The sequence below is a fragment of the Staurois parvus genome, unplaced genomic scaffold (assembly GCF_062004578.1).
Source record: "Staurois parvus isolate SC_StPar_1 unplaced genomic scaffold, SC_StPar_1.0 ptg000025l, whole genome shotgun sequence".
Classification (NCBI taxonomy): domain Eukaryota; kingdom Metazoa; phylum Chordata; class Amphibia; order Anura; family Ranidae; genus Staurois; species Staurois parvus.
This window is the reverse complement of record NW_028317821.1, coordinates 30,987,320-31,014,818: the sequence shown is the minus strand read 5'-3', so window position 1 is coordinate 31,014,818 and position 27,499 is coordinate 30,987,320. Positions and strand designations below refer to the sequence as shown.

General features: G+C 41.4%; 1 protein-coding gene across 2 annotated transcripts in view; it reads left to right on the top strand.

The window, feature by feature from the left end:
• Positions 1 to 27,499, top strand: part of CEP83 (centrosomal protein 83) — a 62,454-nt gene that overhangs the window by 5,495 nt on the left and 29,460 nt on the right. For both annotated transcript variants that reach the window (XM_089652673.1, XM_089652674.1), the window contains exons 2-6: positions 229 to 489; positions 6,212 to 6,362; positions 12,521 to 12,613; positions 16,427 to 16,558; positions 18,339 to 18,590. In XM_089652673.1, coding sequence (XP_089508799.1) covers positions 305 to 489; positions 6,212 to 6,362; positions 12,521 to 12,613; positions 16,427 to 16,558; positions 18,339 to 18,590 — 813 coding nt within the window. In that variant the 5' untranslated portion in view covers positions 229 to 304. The remainder of the gene's footprint in view (positions 1 to 228; positions 490 to 6,211; positions 6,363 to 12,520; positions 12,614 to 16,426; positions 16,559 to 18,338; positions 18,591 to 27,499) is intronic.

Below are 27,499 nucleotides of genomic sequence, written 5' to 3'. Positions count from 1 at the left end.
GCTCCTAAGACTTTCATTAGGATGTATTAATTTTTGCAACATGGTCTGTATGTATGAGTGTGTGTATATGTGTGTGTGTATATGTATGTGTGTGTGTGTGTATATATATATATATATATATAATATACAAAGTAAATATGTTCTATAAATACACGTTTTAAGTCTGTTTGTGTCATTAACACTCTCTCTGCAATCAGCTTCTCAATACCTGTGTAATTTATCCCTCAGGGAGTTGATGTAAAGCAACAAAAAAAAAAAAAGCGGAAATCAACCAGTGTCACTCTTATGATCCGTGGATTTCTACATGGTTAGCAACACCTCTACTGGAGACAAGATGGAATCTTCTTTTCCAACTGTGTTCCCCCAAACAAGTGGAACCTTTAATGCCCCTTTGACAGAGACAGAGCTTCATAAACTTTTAATTGATGAAAAAATGCGATGTGAAGACCACAAGACCAACTATCAGACTCTAAAGGCTGAGCACACCAGGTACTGTGTCATAATCCTTCAGTCCCAGCATCCCTGGGTTCACCATGCTTTAAGTGTAAATGATACCATCTTTCTATATTTATAGCTGCTCTGCCAATTGTAATATTTTTTTTTTCCTTTTGAAGGGGGTAGAGCTTTGATCAATATGCTGCAATTCCAACAATCAAAGCAGCCGCGTGACTCATTTGTTTTCTGTGTTTTTAGCTGAAGAAGGTTAGACATGGTCACGTTGTTGCAAGATTTTTGATAACTGCTGTCTATTGTAATGATTTACTGGGGCTATGAACCTTAACCCAAGCAATTTTCCTGATTGCTTCTTTGCTGAGCATATCACACATTTCCACTTTTCTGGGAAGCTACTGCTGCTACATTTTTTTCTTTTTCATTTTTTTCCTTCTTTTCTTTACTTTTTTTATCTTACGTGCTTCTGAATTCTTTCTCTTTCAATCCTTAAAGTGAATCTTTGTATTTTTTTTTTTTTTTTTTGCCAAATGGCTTCCACTGCTGTGTCTCAGCCAATGAGGAGAGAGAGACCCAAGACAGCTGAGGCTCCTGTGCACATCACTGGATCGAGAGGGGGCTCAGGAGTGTATTGGGGGGCTAAGGGGGATGCAACACAAATAAAAAGAAAACCTTCAATCTTTACAACCACTTTAAAGGGCCTTGTAAGGTATGTAGTGAATAGAACTTTGTGGGGTTGTAGAGATCAATACCAAAAGCAAAACTAGCATAGCAAACAAAGGGAAAAAAGTGACAGGTACATCTGATGTCTGTTTAGCAAAATCATTGTAGGGCATAAAAAGTCAATCTAGCAGTAGTGTTTACAACATTCCGGAGGAAATCAGCTTCCCATGGAGGAACGATACTTGAACCAGAGGGTTCAGTTGTGTACTCCTGCACAAAATGTGTGAGTATTGGAAGGTTTATAATCCCACATGAGGTTTATTTAAGTGCACCATACAGGAGAATGAAGGTAGCACAATGGAAAAAGGGTTGCAATTTGACATCCCAAGCAATGAAAGCAGTACCACAGTGATAGATTAAAGAGTGGTAAGAACATTTGCAAACTCCTTAGATACTGGCAATCTCTGCAGTGACTCCAGGAAGGCATGTGGTTTAGAGGAAGAGATCTTCTGGTTTCTTTACTGACACTTGTGGGTGTCCAGCTGCAGCACTGGGCTACCACTTAGCAGCGTTTGTTGACACAATTCTGAAGAGCATTAGGTTTTTCTAGCATTTCCAAAGCATTTATAAAGCTTCAGTTAAATTTCTTTAAATATTTAAAACATGCTTCAGCTCCAGTGTGGGAACATAGATCTTTAGAGTGCTGGTTGTAGGTTAACTGTGAACCTGTCACTTTTTTGTTTGATAGCTCACCTTCTCCCTCACTGATCCCCCACCTTCTCCAGTTCATTTGCCAGAGCCCTGAGTTAAGAACCCATGTGCTACTCCATAACCAGAGGTACTGGATATTCCCAAGGGCACTGGCAGGTGAAGAAAATGCTTGGGGAAAACGCTATCAAGAAAACAATAGTACTTTAACTACTTGACAACAACAGATAGCCGAATGACGGCTACACTGCGGCCGGCCAGTTCTGGGAGGGCGTCATATGACGTCCTCCCAGAACACGCTCTCCTGCGTTCTTTTACCACATCACAGCTGATCACGTGATGTGGTAAAAGGCCAATCACAGCGGCCTTTTACCACGTGATCAGCCGTGTCCAATGACACGCTGATCACCGGGAAATGCAATTGCCGGTTGTCGGCTGCACTTTCCTCACGCTGTGAGAGCGTGAGGAAAGTACTGGCGAGAACTGGCAGTTGTCAGAGCAGGGATCGGCACCAATCATCGGGGCACTGATGATCAGTGCCCCGATGATCGGTGCCCAGCAGTGCCACCCACCAGTTCCGCCCACCTGTGCCACCCAGCAGTGCACCCGCCTGTGCCACCCAGCAGTGCGCCCGCCTGTGCCACCCACCTGTGCCCACCAGTGCCACCCACCTGTGCCCACCAGTGCTGCCAGTCAGTGCCCAGTGGTTGCGCCAGTCAATGCCTAGCAGTGCCGCCAGTCAGTGCCCAGCAGTAATGCCAGTCAGTGCCACCTATCAGTGCTGTCTATCAGTGCCGCCTATCCATGACACCTCATTAGTGCTGCCTATCAGTGCCCATCAGTGCTGCCTATTAGTGCCCATCAGTGCTGCCTCATCAACGCACATCAGTGAAGGTGAAAAATTACCTGTTTGAAAAATTTTATAATAGAAACAAAGAAACTTTTTTTTTTTTTTTTTAATTTTTTGCATTTTTTAGTTTATAGCAGAAAAAGTAAAGCACCCAGCGACGATTAAATACCACCAAAAGAAAGCTCTATTTGTGAAAAAAAAATGCTAAAAATTTAATATGGGTACATTCTTGCATGACCGCGCAATTGTCAATCAAAGTGCTACAGCACTGAAAGCTGAAAATTGGCCTGGGCAGGAAGGGGGTATAAGTGCCCGATAGGCAAGTGGTTAAATAGGCTGTGAACAGGTTGCTGCTGACTTTTAGCAAGTTTCATACAATGCCGAAGGGTGCTTTTAAAGGCTTCAATAAAGTTTCTTGAAGCATGTTAAATGCTCTCAGACTACCATTTCCAGGCTACAGTTGGCAAACGAGCGTGTGCTTAACATTAGTCCTGTTTTCTTTGTAAACAAGACCCAGGCTCTGCATTGGATTCATTTCATATTATGCAGCAGTAGTCACTCTCACTGTAAATCAACAATGTATTAGTCTATGCAGAGTATCCCTAACATGTCCAGGCAGCAATTGAATTCTGAGGGAAAAAATATGGCTTTTAACTTTTTTGAAGGCATATTCTCATAATAAAGTGTCATTAAACCCACGTCCTAAAAACTCAAGAAATGCTGTATTACATGTGGTTTATATTCACTCATTCACTATGAGATTAGTATTCTGCAAAAAAAAAAAAAAACTGTTGATTTTGCTGTTCTCTCTCTTTCCCCATTTTGCTGATGTCCCATTTTGCTGATGTCCCACGAAGTTGGGTATTTTGCAGAGCAGTGTAGGCAGCTACTGCACATGCTCAGTTTTCAGTGAGTTTCTGTTCTGAGCATTTTTTCCCTATCACATCTGAGCAGCCCATATGACTATAGAGTAACACAAGTGGGCAAACACTGTGGTTAATTGACAACCCACTCCCTCTCTCCTCCTCCATACCCACTAACCAGCTAAACACAATTGGGTGGGATATTACATCTTGATTGAGGGAGGTTTTACCTCCCTGTTATTCTAAGACACAGGCTGGAGGGGCATGTCAAAGCCTGTAGCTGACAGAAATCCGTCCACACCCTGTTATTGCCAAAAATAAAGATTTGATTTCAAATACACATTTGTATGATAATTTAAAACAGCTTATTGATTTTATTTATTTTTATTTCATATTCCAAAGGCTGTTTTTTTTATTGAACATGCAGCAGCAGAGGACTAGAAGCTCCTCCTGCTTATGTTTCCCTACATACAGGCCGAGAAAGAGCTAGGTCATGTGACAGCTGTATAATGATTAGGAAAAAGATACTTAGATTATTTTTTTTAATGAAAATAATTACAGTGCCAACATCCATATACAGAAAGGGAAGGGCTAATGTAAATTAACCAGTTGCCGTCCGGCCTATGGCCAGATGGCAGCTGGGTGAACACTGCGTCCCTCCAGGAGGACGCCATATGGCGTCCATCCTGGCACACGCATTGCGAATGCTCGCAGTGCTGCGCTGTGGTGTGATCTGTCACCAGCCATGTACCTCGGACAAGGCCGATGACAGATCAGTGTACACCCCGTTGCCAGCATCATGTGACCTGTTGTGACCAATCACAGCAGGTCACATGATAGTTGTATACAATGGATGGCTTCCTTTCATGCCATCCATTGTATACAAGTGTGTCTAGCTGTGAATGGTCACAGCAATCACATGCACAGGCTGGGCCAATCACAGCTCATCTGTCATGTGATTAGCTGTGGTCAATCACAGCTAATCACAACAAAAAAAAACCTGAATGAATCGATGTCATTCAGTTAAATGCTTGCTTATATCAAAGTAATTCTTTGCTATAAGCAAATTGTGTAAAAAAAAAAAAATATTGATCACTTCCCCATAGTACAATGTTACTATGGTAACATTGTACTACTTTGGTCATAGTGAAATATGAAAAAAAAATCTTAAAAAAAAAAAAAAATGTAATAAATTTTTTTTAAAAAATTATATTTTTTTTTCATATTGTCACCAGTCAGTGTCCCTGATCACCGCCATGCCAGTTATATGATGACACTGTACTGCACTGGTGACAGTATGTAACAAAAAATAGTGAATATAATTTTTTTCATTTTCCGAAAAATTATGACAAAAAAATACAACTTCAAAAAACTCGCCATGCCTCTTATGAAGTACGTCAGACTGTCTACTTTGCAAAAAGGGGTCATTTGGGGATATCTGTACTGTTCTGACATTCTTGGACCTCAAGAAATTAGATTGGCTGTCAGTACTTCAGGATTGATCAATATTCAAATTATTTGCTATAATCCATCAAATTGTGTAAAAAAAACAAAAACAAAAAAAAACACTGATCACTTCCCCAAAGTAATACAATGTTACTATGGTAACATTATACTACTTTGGTCATAGTGTAATATGAAAAAAAAAATCTTTAAAAAATAATAATAAATTCCTGATCATCGTCACACAGGTTATATGATGACGCTGTACTGCACTGGTGACAGTATGTAAAAATTGTGAAAAATTTTTTTTGATTTCTTCATTTTCTGAAAAATTTTGACAAAAAAATTACAGCTTCAAAAAATTCTCCATGCCTGTTATGAAATAGGTTGTACTGTCTACTTTGCAAAAATGGGTAATTTGGGGGATATCTGTACTGTTCTGACATTTTTGGGCCTCAAGAAATTAGATTGGCCTGCAGGATTGATCAATTTTCACATATATCCCATAGTTTGTGAACTCTATAACTTTCCTACAGACTAAATAATAAATACTGATTTGGGTTATTTTCACCAAAGACATGTAGCAGAATACATCTTGGCCTAAATTTATAAAGAACAATTATTTATTTGCAAACTTTTATAACAGAAACAAAGAAAAGCGTGGGTTTTTTTTTCAAAATTTTCGGTATTTTTTTGTTAATTTAGCAAAAAAAAAAAAACCCCAGCGGTGATTAAATACCACCAAAAGAAAGCTCTAGTTTTGTGAACAAAATTATAAAAATTTAGTTTAGGCACAGTGTTGCATGACCGCACAATTGTAATTCAAAGTGTGAGAGCACTGAAAATTGGCCTGGGCAGGAAGGGGGTAAAAGTGCCCGGTATTGCAGTGGTTAAACTGTGTTTTAGTATCACTTCAAATATCAGATGTCTTGTTTGTGCCTTTTGTGCTTGCTGCCTATTAGGCTGTGCTCTCTGTCAAGATTACCTAACTGCCAAATGTATGAAAACATGTACAGACGTGCTTTTATTAGCAACTCTCTCACATAATATATATACTTTTCTGTTTACAGCAAAACCACCCAATTATCACATGTAACTGTCAAATCTGTTGCATCAGCTGTAAAAATTTCATAGTGCATAGCTGTAATTAATTTTGATTTTGAATAACATTATATCATCTTCCACATAAATACAGTTTAAGATGGTGACATAACATTGCAAATATTGATTGCAGGTTGCAAGCCGATCATATAAAGTCTCAAAATGAATGTAAGCAGTTTGCTGCTGAGGTTCGAAACACACATGAAAAATATAAACTTCTCATGGAGGAATTGCGTGGAGAACTGTTAGAAAAGACACGTGAAATCGAGGAGCTAAAGCTACAAGTAAGATCTCTGTACAAAATAAAAGGGCTAATGTGTGTGCCTTCCAAGCATTTTCTTGTGCTTTTTCATTCTTTTGTGTGTGTTTTTTTCCCCCACTCATTTCCCTAGCTTAAAGCCCACATGAATTGAAACACTTTTTTTACAAGTACCTGCAAGATTGCTGGTCTTCTGAGACTTAACTCTTGGAGGACTTGGTCTTGCTGTCATAGCAACAAAATGTGTCACAGTCTGTAGAATATTTGTGTAGCCACACCCTTGCTTGAAAAAAAATGTCAGTTTTTTATAGTGTAATAAAATCTTGCATATTCTAATTAAATTGAAAATGTTCGTGCAAACTAATTTAACTCATACACTGGAAATAGAACAATAGACTTAAAAAAAAACAAGTACTTATTAGTATTAATCAATAATAATTGACTCGGCACTGCAAATTTACTCTCTCCTTACTTATATAAATATTTACAAAATCTTCAAATAAAAGTTACTTGTTGTGCCAAGTCTCAAATCACAAAATGAAATAGTGTCTGTCTCTTTAAAATAATCAATATAGCATTCTTCTATAAAAATAAAGCACCATAAGTGTACTACAGATACCAGCTTGTATGTTGCCCAGATCCGCAACTGATGTTGAAGAGGCTGCAGCTTGTGGAAACATGGATGCTAATGTAGCACTATCTTGCCACTGTCCCCTTAAGAAGTAATACAGTGCTGGGCATAAAAGTATATTTGGAGGCTTTCACCTTCCACCTAGATCTCTTGTGCACTCTATACGGCACCGACTCCTGCCCCTTGCGCGCTGTGCCACCGCCGTGGCTTTGTCAGAGGTACGTTTTAGTTCATGTAGTCCAGCGCTGTCTTCCCTGCAGCGGATTCTTCCCACTTCTCCAGATTCCTTCTGTCTCACAGCTAGTTCTCAACTGTGCATGCCCTAGATTTCTAGACCTATCCTGCAGCCTTCTGGGACATGTTATGTTGTCCCAGGAGGTTTTGGGGAGTCAGATCAGAGGTCATAGGCTTTCCAGAGTTCCCTCTCAGTATGTCATTATGTTCCTATATTTGTATAAGAGAGCAGTGACCATCCAAGTACTAAGTGGCCCCAGTCCTTTAACCCCCAGGACCTTTCCGTGAGTACCAGACGTGTGCCGGGAGCGCGCTCTCAGCAGATATGTTTTTTCTTACCTGAACGCAAATGTGCGGCCTCCCGGTGTCTAGGCCTAGACGCCGAGCGGCCGCACATTTGCGTTCAGGTAAGAAAAAACATATGTGCTGAGAGCGCGCGCCCTGCGCACTCCCAGGACACGCCCATTACTCACGGAAAGGTCCCGGTCTGCTCTTTCGATCGGGACCTTTCCCGATCATGTGACCGCAGTGACAACGCGTCACGGTGGTCACATGATCCATAAACCATGCCCCACCCACCCTGCCTCCCGGCGTCTGAAACTCTTAAAGGGCTGGGAGGCGCTGGCGGGAAGGGGTTAATGTGTTTTCCCTTTTCATTTATTGACAACCGCAATAAAAAGGAAAAAAAAGGATGGCTGTAAATAAGCAAGGGGGATTGGGTAAGAATTGTATTACCCCCAAAGAATTAAAAAAAAAGCATCAATATATATACATTCTATGAAAATTAATAAGATGTATTCAAGAGTAACTGAAGGAAAAACTTTTTCTTTAGTTTTGGATATAGTGGAGAGGGATTAGAATACCAGGTTTTCAGTGTTGTCCCCGATAGGGAGATTCACTCTCTATATTTGTCACATTTTCTGTCATCACCGAAAATGAAAGAAAATACCAAATTTTGGGTTGCCTGATCAGGAATAAAGGAAAAATCTTCCAATATGAACCCTAGGTCTGGTGATTACCCGTGATTTCCTCACACTTCCTGTTTTGGATATGGGATGGGTTATAACCTTCCCCTTCTCTATCTAAAATGGGAAATAGTATTTCCTTTAGTTCAACTAAATTAGGATTAAATAGATAGGATTAGTTATTTTTTTGATAGGTAAACTTAGTTGTCACTATTGCTAGGTAAAAGTATAGCTATCTCAGGTCTGAGGTCTGCTATGTGTGCTCAGGTGCTGCTAGTCTATCTAGCTTCCTTTGTATTTAGGAGACTTTAGAAGTTTCTGGATGATGGATATAGAGCTAAGTAGATGTCAGCATGAATGTTAATACAGCCTCACCCTATCCCAGAGAGAGGGGCTCTAAGGCATGCCGGGTAATTGTATATATTTAGTGAGCACACAGAGCTCTGTGTCTATCTTTTCTAGGCTTGCCCAAGCCTGGGAGAGGGCACGTTGCCCTCCCAGGCAGCTGCTGCCATAGACTTTAGGTAGGCTACTTGAGGGCCTGAATTCCTGAGACTCGGGTTCTGCTATGCTGACTGAGAGACTTTCTCCTGAAGATCTGGTCTGTTATCGCAGAGGAAGGCATTCAGTGTCTGTTGGGCCTTGTGAGTACAGACATCCCTAAAGGATCTTAGAGACTGTGTGCTGTTTAACCCTCTCTGGTGCTAGGAAGTCAGCTGCGGCTTTAGAAAAGAGTTTAGTCCTTTTGTCCACTACTACTTGAAGAGACAATGTTCTGGAGCTCTAAAGACATTACTGCTGCTGCTTCTACTTCTATTCCTTGTTGCTACTGCCTTAAGTTGAAGTCCACTGTTTGATACAAACAAGGACTGTAATATAGCTTGCCCTGAAGATTAGACAAAATCCTCAATATACATAGTTTCTAATTTGAAGTGATTAGGACACAAGGATCATGGAGATCACCGGGTGCGCGCACTGGGGGCGCGTAGGAGGGTGCGTTCAAGGAGGACGTCATATGACTCCCTACCAGAACTGGACAACCATGCTGTAGCCATCATTCAGCTATAGCGCGGTTGGCAAGAGGTTAATACTGTGTATTTAGCATCAGTGAGAGCATGCAGTCTTTTGTAATAGTTATCTATGAGGCCATCAAATTCTTGCAGGTGATATAGCTGCCCATTCGTCTTAGCAAAATGCCTCCAAATCATGCAATGTCTTTGGTCGTTTTGCTTGAACCGCACATTTTGAGATCTCCCCAGAGTGGCTTAATGATACGAAGGTTAGGAGACTGTGATGGCCACTCCAAAACCTTCACCTTTTTCTGCTGTAACCACTGGAGGGTCAACTTGGCCTTGTGCTTAGCGTCATTGTTGTGCTGGAAAGTCCAAGAGAAGAATTTTCTGATCACATGCTGCATTCATCTTGCCATCAATTTTCACAAGATTTCCTGTGCCTTTGGAACTCACACACCCCTAAAATATCAGTGAGCTACCACCATGATTCACAGCGGGGATGGTATTCTTCTCACTGTTGAGCCCTCTCCAATATGGTGCTTATGACTGTGACCATAAAGCTCTATTTTGGTCTTGTCACTCCAAATTACAGCATGCCAGAAGCTGTGAGGCATGTCACGTTGCTGTCAGTCATATTGTACGTGGGCTTTTTTTGTGGCATTGACACACTAAAGGCTTCTCTCTGGCAACTTAACCATGCAGCCAATTTTTGTTCAAGCATCATTATATTTTGCTCCATGAAACAACCACTTCATGTTTTTAGAGTAGCCTGTATTTTTCCTGAGGTTACCTGTGTTTTTTTTCTTTTTATCCAGAACAATGCTTCTGGCAATTGTGGCTGCAATTTTTCTTGGTTTACCTGACCTTGGCTTAGTATCAAGAGATCCCCAATTTTTCCACTTCTTTTATAAGTGATTGGACAATAATGACTGGCATATTCGAGGCTTTGGATATCTTTTTATATCCTTTTTCATCTTTATAAAGTTTCATTATCTTGTTTTTCGACAGTTCTTTTCTGCTGCCCATGACTCAATATCTAGCCTTCTCAGTGCATCCACGTGAGAGCTAACAAACTCATTGACTATTTATACAGACACCGATTGCAATTTAAAAAGCCACAGATGTTGGAAATCAACCTTTAATTGCCATTTTAACCTGTGTGTGTCACCTTGTGTGTCTGTACCAAGGCCAAACATTCCAGGGTATGTATACTTTTTATCAGGGCCATTTTGGGTGATTTCTGTTATGATTTTAGAAAGGAGCCAAACCGCTATGTAATAATATATGGCTTTAACAATAAATAAAAGACAGATTTTTTTTGGCACGATCGGTCATATTTTCAATATCAGTGCCAAAATTTCACAATTTCTGCTAGGGTGTGCAAACTTTTGAGCACAATTGTATCTTCACATGCTTCAAATCCAAGGGGCAGTGGTACCAGTTTCCTCCTCATACAGGTTCCCAGGGTTCTATTCAACTCTCTTTTTAGTTCAAAAGAGAAATGGTAGTTGTTGTGAGAACTCTAGGACGCCTACCTTCACATTCCGATCCTCCCATTGTTCCAGAAATACCTGAGGTTTGCAGTTGGTCATCTATACTTGCAATTCAGAAGGGGCTGCAGCCTAACCTATGCCTTCTGTCTTGTGGGACCTTCCCCAAATAAACCTCTTCGCTTCTCCAGGCAGCTGAAAGCTTACAAGATTTCTTACCCAATTTCTGCACCCCAGGGCAGAAGGGGTGGATGCCCTGTCCTCGCCATGACACTGCACAGTCTAACCTATGCCTTCCCTCTGCTTCTGATGTCACAGGGCGAGTTCACACACCTAAACCTGCACAGGCTGGATCTTCAAACATGGCTATTGAAAGGGGGAGAGTAGAGGGTCTAGGCTACTCCTCTCAGGTAATATCAACTTTGCTTAAAGCAACAAAAGCCTTTTACTACAACATTTATCTTAAGATCTGTGATATATTTGTCTCGTTTTCATCAGGTCCAAGTGACGGCAATTCCTGTAGTTACAAGATCTAGGTGGGCTGACAAGCCTTTGGGGATAGAGTAACTCAGAGTGGTGCAGAAGAATCGCCTTCCCAGAAAGAGTATTTCCCCACTGGGACCTGTTGTTACTTCTGATTTTATTGTCCGCTCACCCTTTTGCTCCAGTAGAACAATGTTCCATAAGAAACAAAACTCATAAGGGTGTAAAGGTTTTTCTTGTCACTGTAACCTCTGATTGAAGAGTTCAGTACTACAGGCCTTAGTAGCGTCCAAAATATATATCCCGTTCTTTCCAGATAGAGTGGAACTTCGGCCTCTGGAGCATTTTGTGCTCAAGGTAGTAACCTCTACAGAAACATGGACTTTACCTAACTATCCAAAGGATCAAACAGGTACTTTGCATGGGCTCGATGTTTCCAGAACTCCATTGCTTCATCCAGGTCATCAGAGAGACTCTGTGTCATGCCTAGCGAGAGGGGCAAAGGTAAAGAGGCCACTTTCAGAACACTAGCCAGTTGGATTCTTAAACGCATACAAAGAGCGTATAGAGCAATGGGCTTAAATCTGTCTTCAGTGGTGACTGCACACTCTAAGAGAGCGATTGCAGCTTTTTGGTCGGCTCACTCCAGAGTTTCCATGGAATCCATTTGCAGGGCAGCCTCATGGTCTTTATGTCATACTTTCCTGAGGCATTACAGAGTTTATCCAGAAATCCTGTCGACTGTGGACTTTGGTAGACAAGCAATATAAGCTTCGGTCCTATCCTCATAATAAAATGTATTCTTTGTGCATTAACCCACCATCAGCTAGTTATTTATCACAAGTATTTTGCCATCAAGGAACCAGGAAAATGGAAAATTGTATCACGTAGTTACCATCATTTTTCTTTCCTGTGTCTATTCCTGGCAGCATAGATTCCCCCCTCAGTATGTGGCTTGTTACAGAGAATGCTGAGGTCCTTACCTACTCTTTTTTTTTTTTTTTTTTTATGCTATTTACTGGTTCTCCGGGAGTGGTTAGAAGCGGAGTTCTATGGATAGGTACTAGGAAAGGAAAAGTGCAGTGAGTATATGATACAATTTTCCAGTTTGCCTGAATGCACTCAGTAAATATAGTTGTTGCTGTGGTTTTTATTAAATAACTGAAGTCGCATTAACGAACAGATGAATGCATTTCATTTTTCCTTAATAGCAGAACTGCAGATAAGATTTGTTGTTTGTCGCCAATCTTAAGTTTGCATGTTTTTTCTCTCTTGCAGGTTACATGGAAAAAAGCTAAAATCTAATTGGTTGCTTCTGAAATAAGCCATGCTTTTTATTTTTCTTAAATACCATCTTTTTGTTTTAGGTGCTCTCACCTCAGAAACTAGACCTTATAAAAATTCAAATACAGCAAGAAATAGAAGCTCCTATGCGGCAACATTGTCAAAAATTGTCTGAAGTAAGTTTACATTTCCTGTGAAAGAACTGGTTTGGCTTCCAGTGGAGCACCAGTTTTGAATGAGCAAAACTATTAGAATAGGCTTGGTTGGTATAAAGATAAGGACAGCATGAGCCTTTTTTTTGTACAGCTTGTATTATTTTTTTCACTGCATTCAAAACATCCATGGTAAGAAAGCCTAATTGTAGCTTCTCAAACAGTATAGCGGTCAAGTTAAGATAAATCAAACAGTAAATGTTAAAGCTGAATTCCAGGAATTCAGCCACTGTCTAAAATCTTCTGGCTTACTATAGTTCAACAAAGTACATGACACCTTGCGGGCTTATCTTTTATTTACAACTAACTGTTTTACTGAGTGCCAGGAGTATGGCTATCACTATATTCCTGGCTGTCTGACAGACCTTTGAAAGATGCTTCTCTCTCATACAGCAGCACTTTTGCCTGCCCTTCCCCTCTGCTGGCCAGTCATAGAAGGCTTTGTATTTTGTGAATTAGTTCACATAATACAAAGCACTCTTTGATTAGACAGGAGGAGACAAGGGGCACACAGAACAGCTGTATAGAACTCTGCAACTTCAGAAGCTAAGACCCAGGAGTCCAGCGTTGGAGCACCAGAAGCATAGTAGTAGCTGTACTCCTGGTGCTCAGTAAAAATAAATAAAAAATACGAGTTCACAAGGTGGCATGCACCTATGACATTTAGAAGGCTGCAGCATTTGTATCTTGAAATGGTTGTGCCAGCTTTTTTCATTTGTCAGTTGTTTTCATAAATTTAATATTTGGGTGCATTTGAACAGGTTGGCCCACAGGATCTCTTCCTCTCAGATTTAGCTGCAGCTCAACCCACATTATTATTATTATACAGGATTTATATTGCGCCAACAGTTTGCGCAGCTCTTTACAAATGAAGGTAGACATTACAGTTACAATACAATTTGGTACAAGAGGAAACAGAGGGCCCTGCTCATTAAAGCTTACAATCTAGGAGCACAGGGCAAGGATGTTATGAGAGAGTTTAATTCTTGGCTTTTTTTAAAAGTGTTACTATTGTTATAACTTTTTTCTTTAGTTTTCTATATAAAATGTACAGGATTAGAACCACGGTCAGCTTTTTTTATTGCTGTCTGTGTCCCTGCTGGGGAAATTCACCCTTTCTGTTTGGCCTGGTGACTATTATGACCAAGACAGAAAATTTTAGAGGCCATCAGAACAAGTTTAAGAGTAAATCTGCCAAGGAGGACACTTGTTCAAGTGACGTCTGGCTCATAGGGTAATTCCTTTAATTTAGAGAGACTCCTTCTCGCTTCCTGTTTTGTCTCAAAGACAGAAATTAAGGGAAATTTCCCCTAAAGTATACTGTCAGCAAAACGAAATTGACAGGAGTTTTTAACCCTTACCTATACTATCTAAAACGAAGTTTTGACTATTCATATGCATTTGCATTACAGCGAGTAGTGCAAGAGAAGTGAGACCACACTTGGCTTAAAAGCTGTAGGGAGGAAGATCTGAGAAATCTGCTCAGGGTGGGAAAATCAGAGAATATAGATGAAAAAAATGACCACCTATGGAACATGTTAGTTTCTGTTGAGATAAAATGAAACAATTTTTTTTTCAGCTTCATGCCTTCAGAACACATAATATATTGCTCAATATTCAAACAATATATACAGTATATATTCAAACAAAGCTGACACATTTGATTAGAGAGTACCTGGTTACAATCAGATTTGTTAAAGGGAATATATAGTTATATGTCCTTTTTTTTTTTTTTTTAAATCATTTTTCTCTACCTCCTTTACAGTTGTGCTTTGAAACTGATTTGCAGAAAGGTCTGACTAAACAGACATAAGAATAAGTTACACTAGAGGGACATACTCCTTCTTCTTTGTCCATTTTGGGGCATATTTATAAAACAGTGAATCCGATATTTAACCTACATTCACTACAATTGAATCTTCCAGGTGTATGTGTTTTGAATAACAGTGATTTGAATCGTCACCAAGGATTGTTTGGTAAGTCTTTGTTCACATAGGGCATTCTACAATATATGCCTGTGCGAGGGCCATGTGTACCTGCACGGGAATCCACAGTTCTGTGCAACCCCATGCAGGTAGTTGCGCTGATGTTCAGGGACATATCTCCACATGGAGATGGAGTAGTAGCTGTGTCCATACAGCCGCTGCATTCCAAATGAAATCAGTGGCATGGGGATGCATCCCCATGTAGGCAAACACGGCCTTGTATGGGTGTATACTGTAGTACACTCCTTGTGAATGAGTCCTCAAAGTCACCTTCACTGCTTTATAAATACTACTTCATTGTGCTCTTTTAGCCATGCAGTCCATGCAGTGTTTGTTGTCTTATTGGAAATGCTTTGTAAACTGAGTCCCATGTGTGCTCTTTATGTTACATATCTGTTTGTAACATACAGATTTATATATTATATACGTTGGGCTTGATTTACTAAAACAGGACAGTGCAAAATCTGGTGCAGCTGTGCGTGATAGCCAATCTGCTTCTAACTTCAGCTTGTTCAATTAAGCTTTGACAAAATAAAAAACCTGGAAGCTGATTGTATTTTATGCAGAGCTGCACCAGATTTTGCACTCTCCAGTTTTAGTAAACCAATCCCATAATATATATACAGTATATTATATATAGATTTGTTTCTTAACTACTTGCTCTCCATCCTATAGCAGTTCTACTGCTACAGGGTGGCATTCCTGTGCAGAATCACGTAAATAAACGTAATTTTGCACTTCCGCCACACCGGGGAGCAAGCACGCTGAGAGGGGGGGATCTTCAACTGTGAACAGTTACAGCACAAACCTATCTGCAAGCTCTGGCGAGCAGTTGCTCGTCGGCACCTGAAGATCGTCAGTCAGGGAGGAAGAACAGGGCTTTGGCTATGTTTACATAGCCATAGCCCTGTTGTAACAGTGGAAAGTTATGTTGTTCGTCTGCACCTGCAGATCTTCAGTCAGGAAGGAAGAGCAGAGCTATGGCTATGTTTACATAGCCATAGCACTGTTGTAATAGTGGAAAGTCATGAATTCATTTTTTTCTGTAGAACTGAGAACATGATTCATCACTTCCCATAGTAAAAGCACCACCTAGTGTACACCAAACACATAGCTAGGCACACATTTAACCCTTTGATCACCCTAGATGTTAACCTCTTCCCAGACATTAGTACAGTGTCAGTGCATATTATTAGCACTGATCACTATATTAGTGTCACTGGTTCCCACAAAGTGTCAGTTAATGTAAAAATGTCTGCTGCAATATCGCAGTCCCACTATAAATCACTGATCGCTGCCATTACTAGTATAAAAAGTAAAAAAAAAAATCCAGTATTAGTTTGATTGCGCAAACTAATCAATATACACTTATTGGGATATTTTTTTTTTTTTTTCACTAAAAATATGTAGCAGAACACATTTTGGTCTAAATTTATGAAGACGTTTGATTATTAATTTTTTTTTATTGGATATGTTTTATAGCAGAAAATACTTTTTTTTTTCTTTTTTTTCTTTTTTTTTAAATCAGAATTGTCAGTCTTTTTTTGTTTTATAGCACAAAAAGTAAAAACTGCAGAGGTGATCCAATACCACCAATTGTCAGCTAAAGTAACACAGCGCTGTATCGCAAAAAATGGCCTGGTCAGACAGCAGAGTAAATGTTCTGAAGAACAAGTGGTTAAAGTCCATAACAGCAGAAAAATGTGAACTATATATTGCAGCTGAAAATGGGGGAACTTGTTTGTCTCCAGTATTTATAAACATTTAGATTGATTGTGAATTCATTTTCTAGGATGCTGAAAAATATCGTGGAGACTACAACAGACTGCGTTATGAAGCAAGTATTCTTGCAGCTCAGATTGAGCAACAAAAAGAAGAGCAGATACGTGTTTTAGCAGAGCTGAAGATCAAGTATGAAGCTGAGGTATGAAAATATGTTTCTGCTAAAAACAGAAAATTGCCTTCATTACCCTTTACAGAAAAAGAATATTAAGTTAATAAAACTCTGTTTGTTTTGTGCTGGAGCGGGAATGGGGCAATCTGTTGGGATTGTCTGGTGTAGGTATGGACTGTCAGAAGTGACTCGTGCAGATAGAGAAATGAGAGAGGAGACAGAAATCACACTGGTTGCATTTGATAGAGGCTAGTACATACTATAGAAGGATAGGCTTTGTTCATTTTTCAATTTCCGATGTTTGCAACTACTTTAGAATAACACTGTTCATGTAATTCTGTGAGACTAGATTGCCTGCAGATCTTTTTTATTATTTTTCATCCTCATTGTTTGGTGCAACTGGAAATCAATAGATCTGTGTATTTTCTGCATTTAAATGCCAGCTCATTAAAGCAGAACGGAAGGCAAAACTATTTTTTTTTTTTTCCATTTTGGAAAGAGTAAGGGAAAGTTAAAACCCATGTCAGGTTTATTGCCATCTGTGTCCTGTTGGGGAAATTTCTCTTTGCTTTCTGTCCCATAACTGAAACAGGAAGTGAGAGGAAAACCCTCCAAAATGAGGGAATCCTTGATTGTCACCAGGACTACTGTCCCCATTGGAATATTTCCCCTCTTACTGTTGAGACATCCCAAAATTTGGGATTTTTTTTTTCACTTTCAGTGATAATGGTAAACAGGACAAATAGAGATGGTGAATCTCCCTAAAGGGAACAAAGATTGCAATAAAAACTTAACAGGTGTTCTAATCCCTCTCCACTCCACTATCCAAAGCTAAAAAAAACTCTTTTAGTTATAGTTTAATCCGTTGCCGACCGTGCTATAGCCGAAAGATGGCTACTGTGCAGTTGTCTAGTTCTGGGATGACTTCTATAGATTTCGTCCCAGAACCCTGCCCCCCTGCGTGCCCCAGGGGTGCGCATCAGGTGCACTCTGCGATGTGCCTCCTTTGGACACAGCTGATCACAGATCGAGGTAAAGGGCTAATGACAGCGGCCCTTTTCCATGTTATCAGCTGTGCCCAATAACAGCTGATCACATGTAAACAAATGCCGGTTGTCGGCATTTCCTTTCCTCACACTCCATCACTGCGTGAGAAAAGGAAAGCCAATAACCGGCAATCCTGTGACAGGACACATTTACACTGATAATCAGTGCAGCCTCATCAGCGCAGAAAAATTACTTATTTGCAAAATTGCCTTGGGCAGGAAGGGGGTGAACATGCCCAGTATTGAAAAGGTTAAGCACATTTTTACAGACTACATAGAACCAGTGACTCCAGTCTCTGTCCTCTAAGAGATTTTATAACCTTTACCCTTAAACTAAAACCCCTACTAAACTGACTACCCCTACCAAACGCCTACTAAAGAGCCTATGGGTCACAGGATATTTATAGTTCAAAGCATGAAAGGTAGGTGGAGCAGCACTGTTTAATTCCTATTCTGCCAGTAAAGACGTTTATTAAAAATATACACTAACTTGTCCAATACATGTTTTGATGATTCAGTGCTATGTCCAGCGCACACAATTCCACATTGTTATATTGTAATTTGTTTATATTGCTGGAAAATTGTGCTCCAATTGAGCTCCATCTATGAATAGCTTGAGTGAGCTTCAGTGTATTTTTGTGATCCCAAGCTATATATATAGTGGAATTAAAGCACATTAGAATGCTAAGTAGAGTCTGGGTGTCTGGGTATGATAGAACTTTATCACTTTTTTTAGAGTATTGTATGTTTAATGACTCTTGCAGATCTCACACCTGGAAAAAGATAAAGAGGAACTTCATAATCAGATAATAAGCATTGATCCCACAAGAGATAGCAAACGCGTGGAGGCTCTTTTGGCAGAAAAAGTCCAATTATGCCAAACTATAAAAGATTTAAGGGCTGAGGTGACAGAACTTCGAGCAGCAAGAGACCACTATGGATCACAAGCAGAAAATGTACAGAGATCACAAAAGCAGCTGTTTACTGAGACCCAGGCATCTATACGATCCCTTGAGGTAAATATTAGTAGGATTAAATATTAAGTTGGTTTTGTTAACAATGTATGATGATACACTGACAAAAATGGATAAAAACTGAATAAATATTAAAGTGTCAGATAGCTGTGATACACTGTATGTTGGGATATGCTAAAGTGAAACGCTAATTTATTTATTTTTTTTTGGTCAGTTTTGTTCACAAAAGTTTTTTTACCTAGTCGTTAAAAATTCTCATATATACTTCAACTTGTTAATATAATTTCAAAAGTAATTTGTAATATTTTAACTTTTATTACAGCAAAACTACACTGCATCTGAGCACCACAGACCAAAAACACTATTTTTTTTTATTGTTAATATTCAAAGCAAACTCACCTATCCATCCATGTCTCCATAATTTATTTTGTGAGAAATCACTTTTAAAAATACCCCCCCCCCCCCCCCCCCCAGCATTTCTGGCTGTGGCCATCTGGAGTAAGGGCAGATGATTCATGTAGTGTTTACTTCCTGGAATCCATCTGCCCTTAGTTCAGGCATGTAGACAGGAGGGTGCGCCTAGCTGCTGAGAAAACCCCTCCTTTCATCCTGAAGACTCCTGGGATATGTGTCATCATTGCAACTGTAAAAATGTAAAATGCACTGTAAAAAAACAGCTTAAAACAAGTATATATGATATACTTTCCTATCTATTTACTAATGCTAGCAGCATAAGGATTAAAAATAGTCGTCGTTCGAGAGCGTGAAGTCCACTTCCAGGCACTTCCTATTATAGGTTGATAATGCTTTCTCTCTGGCTCCCAATTATGCTTCTGCATTAACACCCTGCTACATGTGCTTGTGATGGAGACTACACATAGCCTTTTCTGCCCTCATTATACAGGTAGGATCCACTGTTATCACCATTGGCAAATCCATTCTGGGAAATGCCATGCAGCCATTGCTGGAGTGCATGCATGTAGACAGAAAGTTGCTCCAAAGGGGCTTCAGGAAGTCAGCAGCACTGAAATGCAACAGCAGATGAAATTTAGGTGAAAAAATTTTATTAAAAAAAAAAAGGTTTATTATCTGCAGTACTTTAAAACAGTGGTTCCCAACCATTGGGCTGCAACAGAACTGTGGGTCTGTAAGGCCCTGGGTTTCTAGGCTCACAGAGCCTTGTTAAGTGTCCACACCGATGCCTGCCCTTATTTATTTTGGGCATTGGTTGTGGGCAACCGCTAGTAAAGCCCAATCACTACTACCTGTTTCTGCCTACCCCAGAGTGCAGGAAACACTGTGATGTAGCCATTTTACCTGCCAGTAAGGGCGGAATGGCCACCAATTTGCAAGCAGTGAACAGTAATGTCTCATGATGGTTTCCTGCTGAAGAACAGGTGCAGGTCAGAGCAGCCTTCCTGTGGACTCAGTAGTGTCAGTGTGGCCATAGACTGGCACAGGAGCTTCCTGGCCCTGCTGGCACTGAGCTGAAAGTCCAGGCTGTGTAGAGTGGCTCAGGATCAGAGCTCCGTCTCAGTCTCTGGTAATTGGACTCTGCAGCTGGAAGGGCACTGGATGCTGGAATTGTGAGTACAGGGAGCGAGGCTAACAGGAGGGTAACAGAACATAGGTAGGTACTATATTGCTGGCTGTCACTGTATATTGTCCCTGCACCATAATTCAGCTGTCTTGCAGTTTGTTTTTTTTTAAATTATATTTAGAATGTTTAGGGCCTTACTTCTCACAACTCTTTTCACACCATTCTGGTGTGATGTGTTAACTTATATGTGTGTCAACATGTGTTTTGTCACTTGTTAATGTGTATTGTGTTAAGGAAGGTTATTTTAAAAAAATAAATGAATTAAAAAGAACTTAAGAGTAGTGCACATATTTACATAAGCATGACTGTAGGGTCCATTTGGTCTGTTCTTTACACAAATCTTAGTGTACCTCAAAACAGTTCCAGATGGGTGAGATTAAAATGGTTCATCTGCATCAGGAGAGTCCATATGGGAAGCAGTAGAAACCTATTCTGCAGCGCCTTCTGTGGAGCAGGGTAAAATCCAGCTAGTGTATACAATGGAAGTAGAACAAAGGCCAGGTATATTATTGAACAATTAGAATAACAATTAGAATAATATCCACTTACATGTTCGGTATCCAGACAGAGACATACACAGGATCTATGTTGCAGCATAGCCAGAGGCATAGATCCAGAAAAACGGAAAGCTGGCCAGCTGTCAACCTGAGGCCGGTGGTGTTTCGCTGGACCCTCATAGATGTCAAGGGAGCAGCATCTGCAGTGTCTAGTGGAAAGTCAGTGGAGCTAACAGGCAGTGATTTTAAGGGACACGTGCCCTTTCTCATGCCTAACTGCTGCAAATTACACAGCTGTTTTTATCAGAGATTCTGATGGACTACAAGGCTCAGAAGAACTTCATAATTCCACAGGTTAAATTAAAATAGCTGCAACTGGACAGCACATACTTCTACTAATGTTAATGGTGGTATTTTCCCTGTATTTTTCAAAAACAATTGTATAAAACAGGTGTATTGAAACCAATAGTAATGCTGTTAATTCATGATTATACCAGCAGAGGGAGTATCAGATGTTAGATATTACATTGTATCACTTGAAACATAAATGTGTCAATTAGGTAAAACAAACTGATCTGCTTGTTTAATACACTGTACAAACAGATCAGTTTGTTTCATGCAGCACATTACATAGTAAGTCTCTGTGTACTGTGTTGCGTTACGATGTATGCAAGTTGCAGTGTTTAGCCTTAGTGCTCTTGGGTGCCATTTGAAATGTCACGCCCATTTGCAAGATGCTAACGCATGTAATGTGTTCTAAATGGCCCTTAAATAATTAGTTTAATGTAAACAATAGTAAAGTGTTAAGCTGAATTCATCAAAATGCATGTTGTGAGTTAACGTGCGTTACGCGTTTTTAACACATGCTACAATGTACTTTGTGTTGAATGTCCATGCACACCGTAACGCTGTAGTAAACCGCAGCAAAAAAAAAATTGGGCAGTGTAAGTCATAATGTGCTAGTATGCACCACAAGCTATCACATTATGCAGCAGTGGGCTGTGGAGGGGAGGGAGCGACTGGCTCAGGCTCGCTTCGCTGAGAGGCTGAGCCAGGTGCCCCTCCAGAAATTGAAGGACGACTTCAAAGTCGGGATCTTTCTTCTGCCTGGACCGGCTGAGGGACATCAGCCAACAGCGGACTTCAGTGTGCTGTCAGCTGAAAATGGGTCACAGGAGTGCAGGACAAACTGCACTCATGTGATCTACAAGAGAAGTACAGCCAAAAAAGCTTTGGCTGTACTTCTCCTTTTTAGGAATGGCCAAGCCGTGATGACGTCACTCCTGCACTTGCGTGCGGGAGTCACTCTTTACAGCATAGGGCTCTGAAGGAATGGCAGGGCTATGCCGTTCTTTCAGATAGCATGCGCTGGTGACATCACCTGCTGCTGCTAGAGTAAATATCTTCTAAACGGTGCTCGTTTAGGAGATATTTACCATACCTATAGGTAAGCCTTATTATAGGCTTACTTACAGGTAAACTTCAACCAAGGGAGGAGTTTACTCCCACTTTAACTCAGATGATTGACACATGCATTGACATGTATTTTGATGTGTGTCTACTGATTTAAAAAAAAATGCAAAGGTGTGGATCCAAGCCTTGGCTACCCACATTACTCTACATCTGCTGTAAATGTTTGGGCATGTTGGGTTTGTTGGGGCATGTAAGGTTTTGGAGGAATTTATTGGGGTCTGGTTTTACTAAAGTTAACAACCTGTGCTTTAGAAAACTAAACATCATTCAAGTAGGTTTTGTATCCACTTTGATACAGGTTATCAAAGAATTTCTAGGACATTGTAGGTTTTCTAAAGATAGAGCACATCAGAGGCTCTTTGTGGGTATCTGCCTCTCTGTCTCTAACTGAAACCTAAAGAATGAGGGGCAGAAGTCACTGCTCTGACTTTTACTGTATACCTGTGTGTTAATTTCAGCTTGAACCATTGAACATTGAACTATAAAAAAAAGTTTCTTTCAGCAAAGTATATAAGGATATACTAGAGCTCCTATCTACTGACTGAATACTAAAGTAAACATCTTCTTAGGACAGAATAAATCCTTTTGTTTCTCCAAAGTCTGCAAGTTTAAAATGCAGCTGCTGCAACTAAGGTCAGTACCCTCACTTTTGAAAGTGGGGAGATGTCTGCTGGCCTTTGCAGTTACCTGGTCCTGGGACGATTTGGACCTTTGGGTCCATAGCGTAATCCACTTTGTGTTATCAAACTTGTCAATGTACCCACATTGGCAGATCTCCACACTGCTCTGGAGCAACCATTCTCACAGAGAAAAAGTGATTCCATGTCATTTCAAACCTGTTCACTGTTTACATAACATATTACATAAGGTTTTGGGGTTTAATGGTGGCCTGCTTCGAGGCAGTTCTATATGTCCAATACCACTCCAAACTGCTAGAACTCAACATTCTGACAAGAGCGCTTATCCTAAGGACCATTGTATCTGCTCGATCTGCAAAACCAGGTTTGCCCTGGCATGGTAGGTCATGAATTCAGCACTGGAATTAAGAACTTTTCTTCTCTTACCGTTTTTGAATGTTCCCATGATGGAGGCAAAATTATCAGGCTGGAGAGGAGTCTTGGATACCCTCTTGGTATATGGGGGGTCACCAGATGAAGCTTGGTCCCAATCAGTATACTGTAGGTCACAGAATTTCGGTTGACCCTGAAACATTGGACCTCTTGACTCGTCAGTTAGACAACACCACAGCAGTAGCATACAGTATCCATCAAAGAGGAACCAGAAGTCCTGAAGCTCAAAGAGAAGCTGACCAAAAACTGGCTTGGGAAAAACCTCACATTCTGGTCCAGTCCACCATGCACATTTGCGGCCTGGACAATTGGCAGGCAGATTTCCTCAGTCATCAGCATCGGGGCTCCATAGAGTGGTCTCCTTATTCCAAGGTGTTTCATGTCCCCTATTGCAGGTAGGAGATGTTAGACAAGTTCAACAACAAACTGACGAGTTTTGTCTCCAAGTCCAGGGATCCTGTGCAGTGGATGGTGACTCCCTGGGATCAGTCCAACCTGATCTACACCATCCCTCCTCTGAAGTTCCTTCCTCTTCTGCTCTGCAGAATCAAGATGGAGGGCATTCCAGTGATTCTCTTTGCACTAAAATAGCCCAGGAGAATGTGGTACTCAAAGCTCGTCGTACTGCTGGCAGATTGTTTGTGGGCCCTTCTGGTTCATCCAGATCCTCTGTCACAAGGACTCATTTGCTACCCTGCTTCATGGTTTGACGGCCTGGCTGTTGTAGCCCAGGTTCAAAAAGATAATTAGATTTGGTTATCCTTACACTCTTGAAATCAACTTCTCTATGGAACGAATCTTGTTTTTTTCTCAGTTTGATCTGGATGAGCATTTGGTTTTGAGTACCATCAAGAGTCAAATTTTGACCTTGGGGTTCTTTTTCAAAGACCACTTTCCTCTCACTTCTTAGTGAAGGCCTTTGTGGAGGTTATTAGCCACAATTGCTCCTCCTGTGTGTCCCCCAGTGATGCCATGGGATCTCATGGGTTCTGTCGGTTCTTCAAAAACTACCCTTTCTATCTATTGGAGTATTTCTCTGTCTATCCTTACTCACAAGGTTTCCTTTCCCTGTGCCATCAATTTGTGAGGTGAGTTTCTGAATTAGCAGCCTTATCCTTCAGGGAACCTTTTCTTTTCTTATGCTATAAAAAGAGAAAGTGGTTCTGAAGCCCAAAGCCACTTTTCTTAACAAGGTGGATTTTTCCTTCCCACTTATCATTGCCACACCATCTCTCTATCCTGCTCAGAAACTCCCTAAGGAGATTTTTCTTTATTGTCTGGATGTGGTGCTTGCTGTTCGAGTTTATCTCTCAGCTGCATCTTTCTTACGACAGTCTGACTCTGTTTTTCAATTCTAAAGGTTCCTGTTAGCAACATTGTTAGGAGGTTTGACAGATTATAATTCAAGTCTATTCTCTCCGAAACAAGGTTTGTCTTTTTCCCATTACGGCACACTCCATTAGGTCAGTTAGTGACTCTTGGGCTTTTTAGCATAAGACATCTTTTCCACAGATTTGAAAAGCTGCCATCTGGTTTTTCTATCATATGTTTTAAAGTGGTTGTGAAGGCTGAAGGTTTTTTACCTTCATGCATTATATGCATGAGGGTAAAGACCTTTTCTGTGTTCAGCAGCTCCCCCAGCCCCCTCAATACTTACCTGAGCCTCATCGCGATCCAGCGATGTGAATGATAGCCTTGGCTGTCCCGTGTCTCTGCCTCCTCATTGGCTGAGTAACTAATGAGTCAGCCAATGAGGAGAGAAGGGGGGCAGGGTCAAACCACAGCTCTGTATGTGAATGGACACACACAGCAACGGGTGCTCCCATAGCAAGCTGCTTGCTGTGGGGGCACCCGACAGACAGGAGGAGCCAGGAGAGCCTGCAGGGGACCCAATAGGAGGAGGATCCGGGCTGCTGTGTGCAAAGCCACTGCACACAGCAGGTAACTATAACATGTTTATTATTTTACAAAAAAAAAAAAAAAGAACCTTTAGAATCGCTTAACGTTTTGCCAGGTGGATGTCTCAGCTGATGCCAACTAGTTGTAAGATTCTTCAAGCAGCTCTGTCATCGTTTGAGGCCCTTCTGTTACTGTTTGTTTTTTTTTAAAAAGAGGCAAGTTGGCGGTGTTACCCCCACCCCTCCCCAATAGAACTGCTTTCGACATCCCTATTTTCCTGACTACTTCTCCTGTGTTCCATAATGTACAGAATGTAAGAAAATAGGATTTCTGACTTACTGTAAAATCCTTTTACATGGGAGTAGGAAGACTTGACTGCCCTTATAGCTCTTGTTTGCCAGTGTCCAATCCTCTAAAGGCAGATGTTCCTGATTGCTTCTCCTGTGCCCTGTAATGTACTCAAAAAAAGGATTTTACAGTGTCAAAATGTTTTTATTCTTCCTATTTTTTTTTTTTGTAGACTCGACCTTAATAAATAAATAAAAAAAGAAAATATATGCAAAACCACTATATAAGGTTATAATGAAACTGCATTTAATTCCCAGTTTGCAATAAAATCTTATTTTCTGGACTTCTGTTCTGGCACTGACAACTTGGTCTCCAGGTGTCATCCATTGCAAGGGAGAAGAATTTGTCCCCCATTTGGTGGCTACATACAGAATCCACAACCTCCCACTGTAAATGTGCTAATGGTATTGCATTTTTTGGAGCCCTCCTCTGTCACGTGTAACTTGGCCTACTTGCTGGACCAATGTTTTTCAACCTTTTTTTCAGTCAAGGCATCCTTTAAAATTATGCACAATCTCAGGGTGCGCATACGCGGCCACAGGGATCGGATGTCCTGGCATTAGCTCTGCACATCTCCGGCGCCGATAGCAGCCCATATAAGGGCATAGTGCTGCCTCGCTCTCCGGGGCCCCCCCCTGTCCTGAACCGGACCTCGGGCACTCAAAATAATGCCTGGAAAAACGGTGGTGAAGAGTTGTGGAGGCACCCAGATGCAGCTCCCTGCGGGGACTGGGAGATCCAAGATGGAGGCCGGATCTGTGCCCGCGGCTCCTGGTGCCTCCTCTGCCTCTCTCACGGCAGCACCTCTCCCCCAGAGGGAGAAAACGGGCACCTCTTCCCACACTGGACCAAGGAGGATTGCAGCAGCATCACCAGATGGGGTGAGTGACTCCCTGCAGCCCCTCCAGTCACCTTCCAGCCCTGTACCACCGGAGTCCCAGGCTTCGGCCTGTTCCTTGGGCCATGACTCCCCTGCCTCCTCGCCATTGAGCAGCGAGATCGCTGCCATTCTTTCCAGCCAGCATAGCGGTCCAGAGCCCGCAGATGACAGCCCGGCTTCCTCACCAACAATTCCTCCTGACCCGCCTCTATATTCTGGTGACGCGACTTTGAGAGCTCGGTTCGCAGATTTGCTGCAACGCGAACTGGACAGAGCTACCTCAAAATTGGCGGCTGACCTTAAGCAGGATTTTCAGGTCTTGGGCCACCGTCTGGATAGTATCGAGGCTAAAGTTGATGTGACAGCCCATAGTGTCTCCCAAAATTCTAACATGATCACCAACTTGCAAGATCGCCTGGAGGAAGCATACTCTAAAATTGATGATTTGGAGAATCGGGCCAGGCGGTACAATTTTCACATTCGAGGACTCCCTGAGTCGCTTAAGGAGCTCACTAGCTGCGCACACACCCTCATGCAGTCTGCTTTGCCCGACATTGATGACCTTCATCTGGAGATAGATCTTATTAACAGGGCATTGATTCCCCCCCCCCGGCAAGGGGGGCCTCCTAGAGATATCGTCAAGCCTAATTTTTTCCAGGTCAAGGAAGCGGTTATGCGGTATGGCAGGGAGAATCCAGACCTAGAGCTTATGGGGCACAAGATACAAATCTTTGCTGATGTCTCTCCGGCCACTATCCAGAAGCGGCGATCCCTCAAGCCACTACTCTCTCACTTGGTTCAAAAGGGCATTAGATATCGTTGGGCCTACCCTTTTCATCTGCATTTCACTCTTAATGGAAAGTCCTTTGGGTTTGCTACATTCCAGGATGGCGAGGAGTTGCTGCTTCAGCTGGGTATTATCTCTCGCAGTCCGGCATCCCATTCCCCTACAGGATCGGCTCCTCGACCTCCGCTGCTCCAGCCATTGTGGACTACACCATCATCTAAGAAGAGGGGGTCCCGGAACCCACCTGGGAAGATCTCTTGAACTTCCGTGTCCGTTTGGGGACTTTTCCCTGTGATGTGTTGATTGGTGGTGGCCTCTCTGTGGCTCCTAAGAGTGTTGGCCGCTGCTGCTGTATTGGTGTGGGGGGATTGGCGGGGGGGCTGGGGGTGGCACTTGG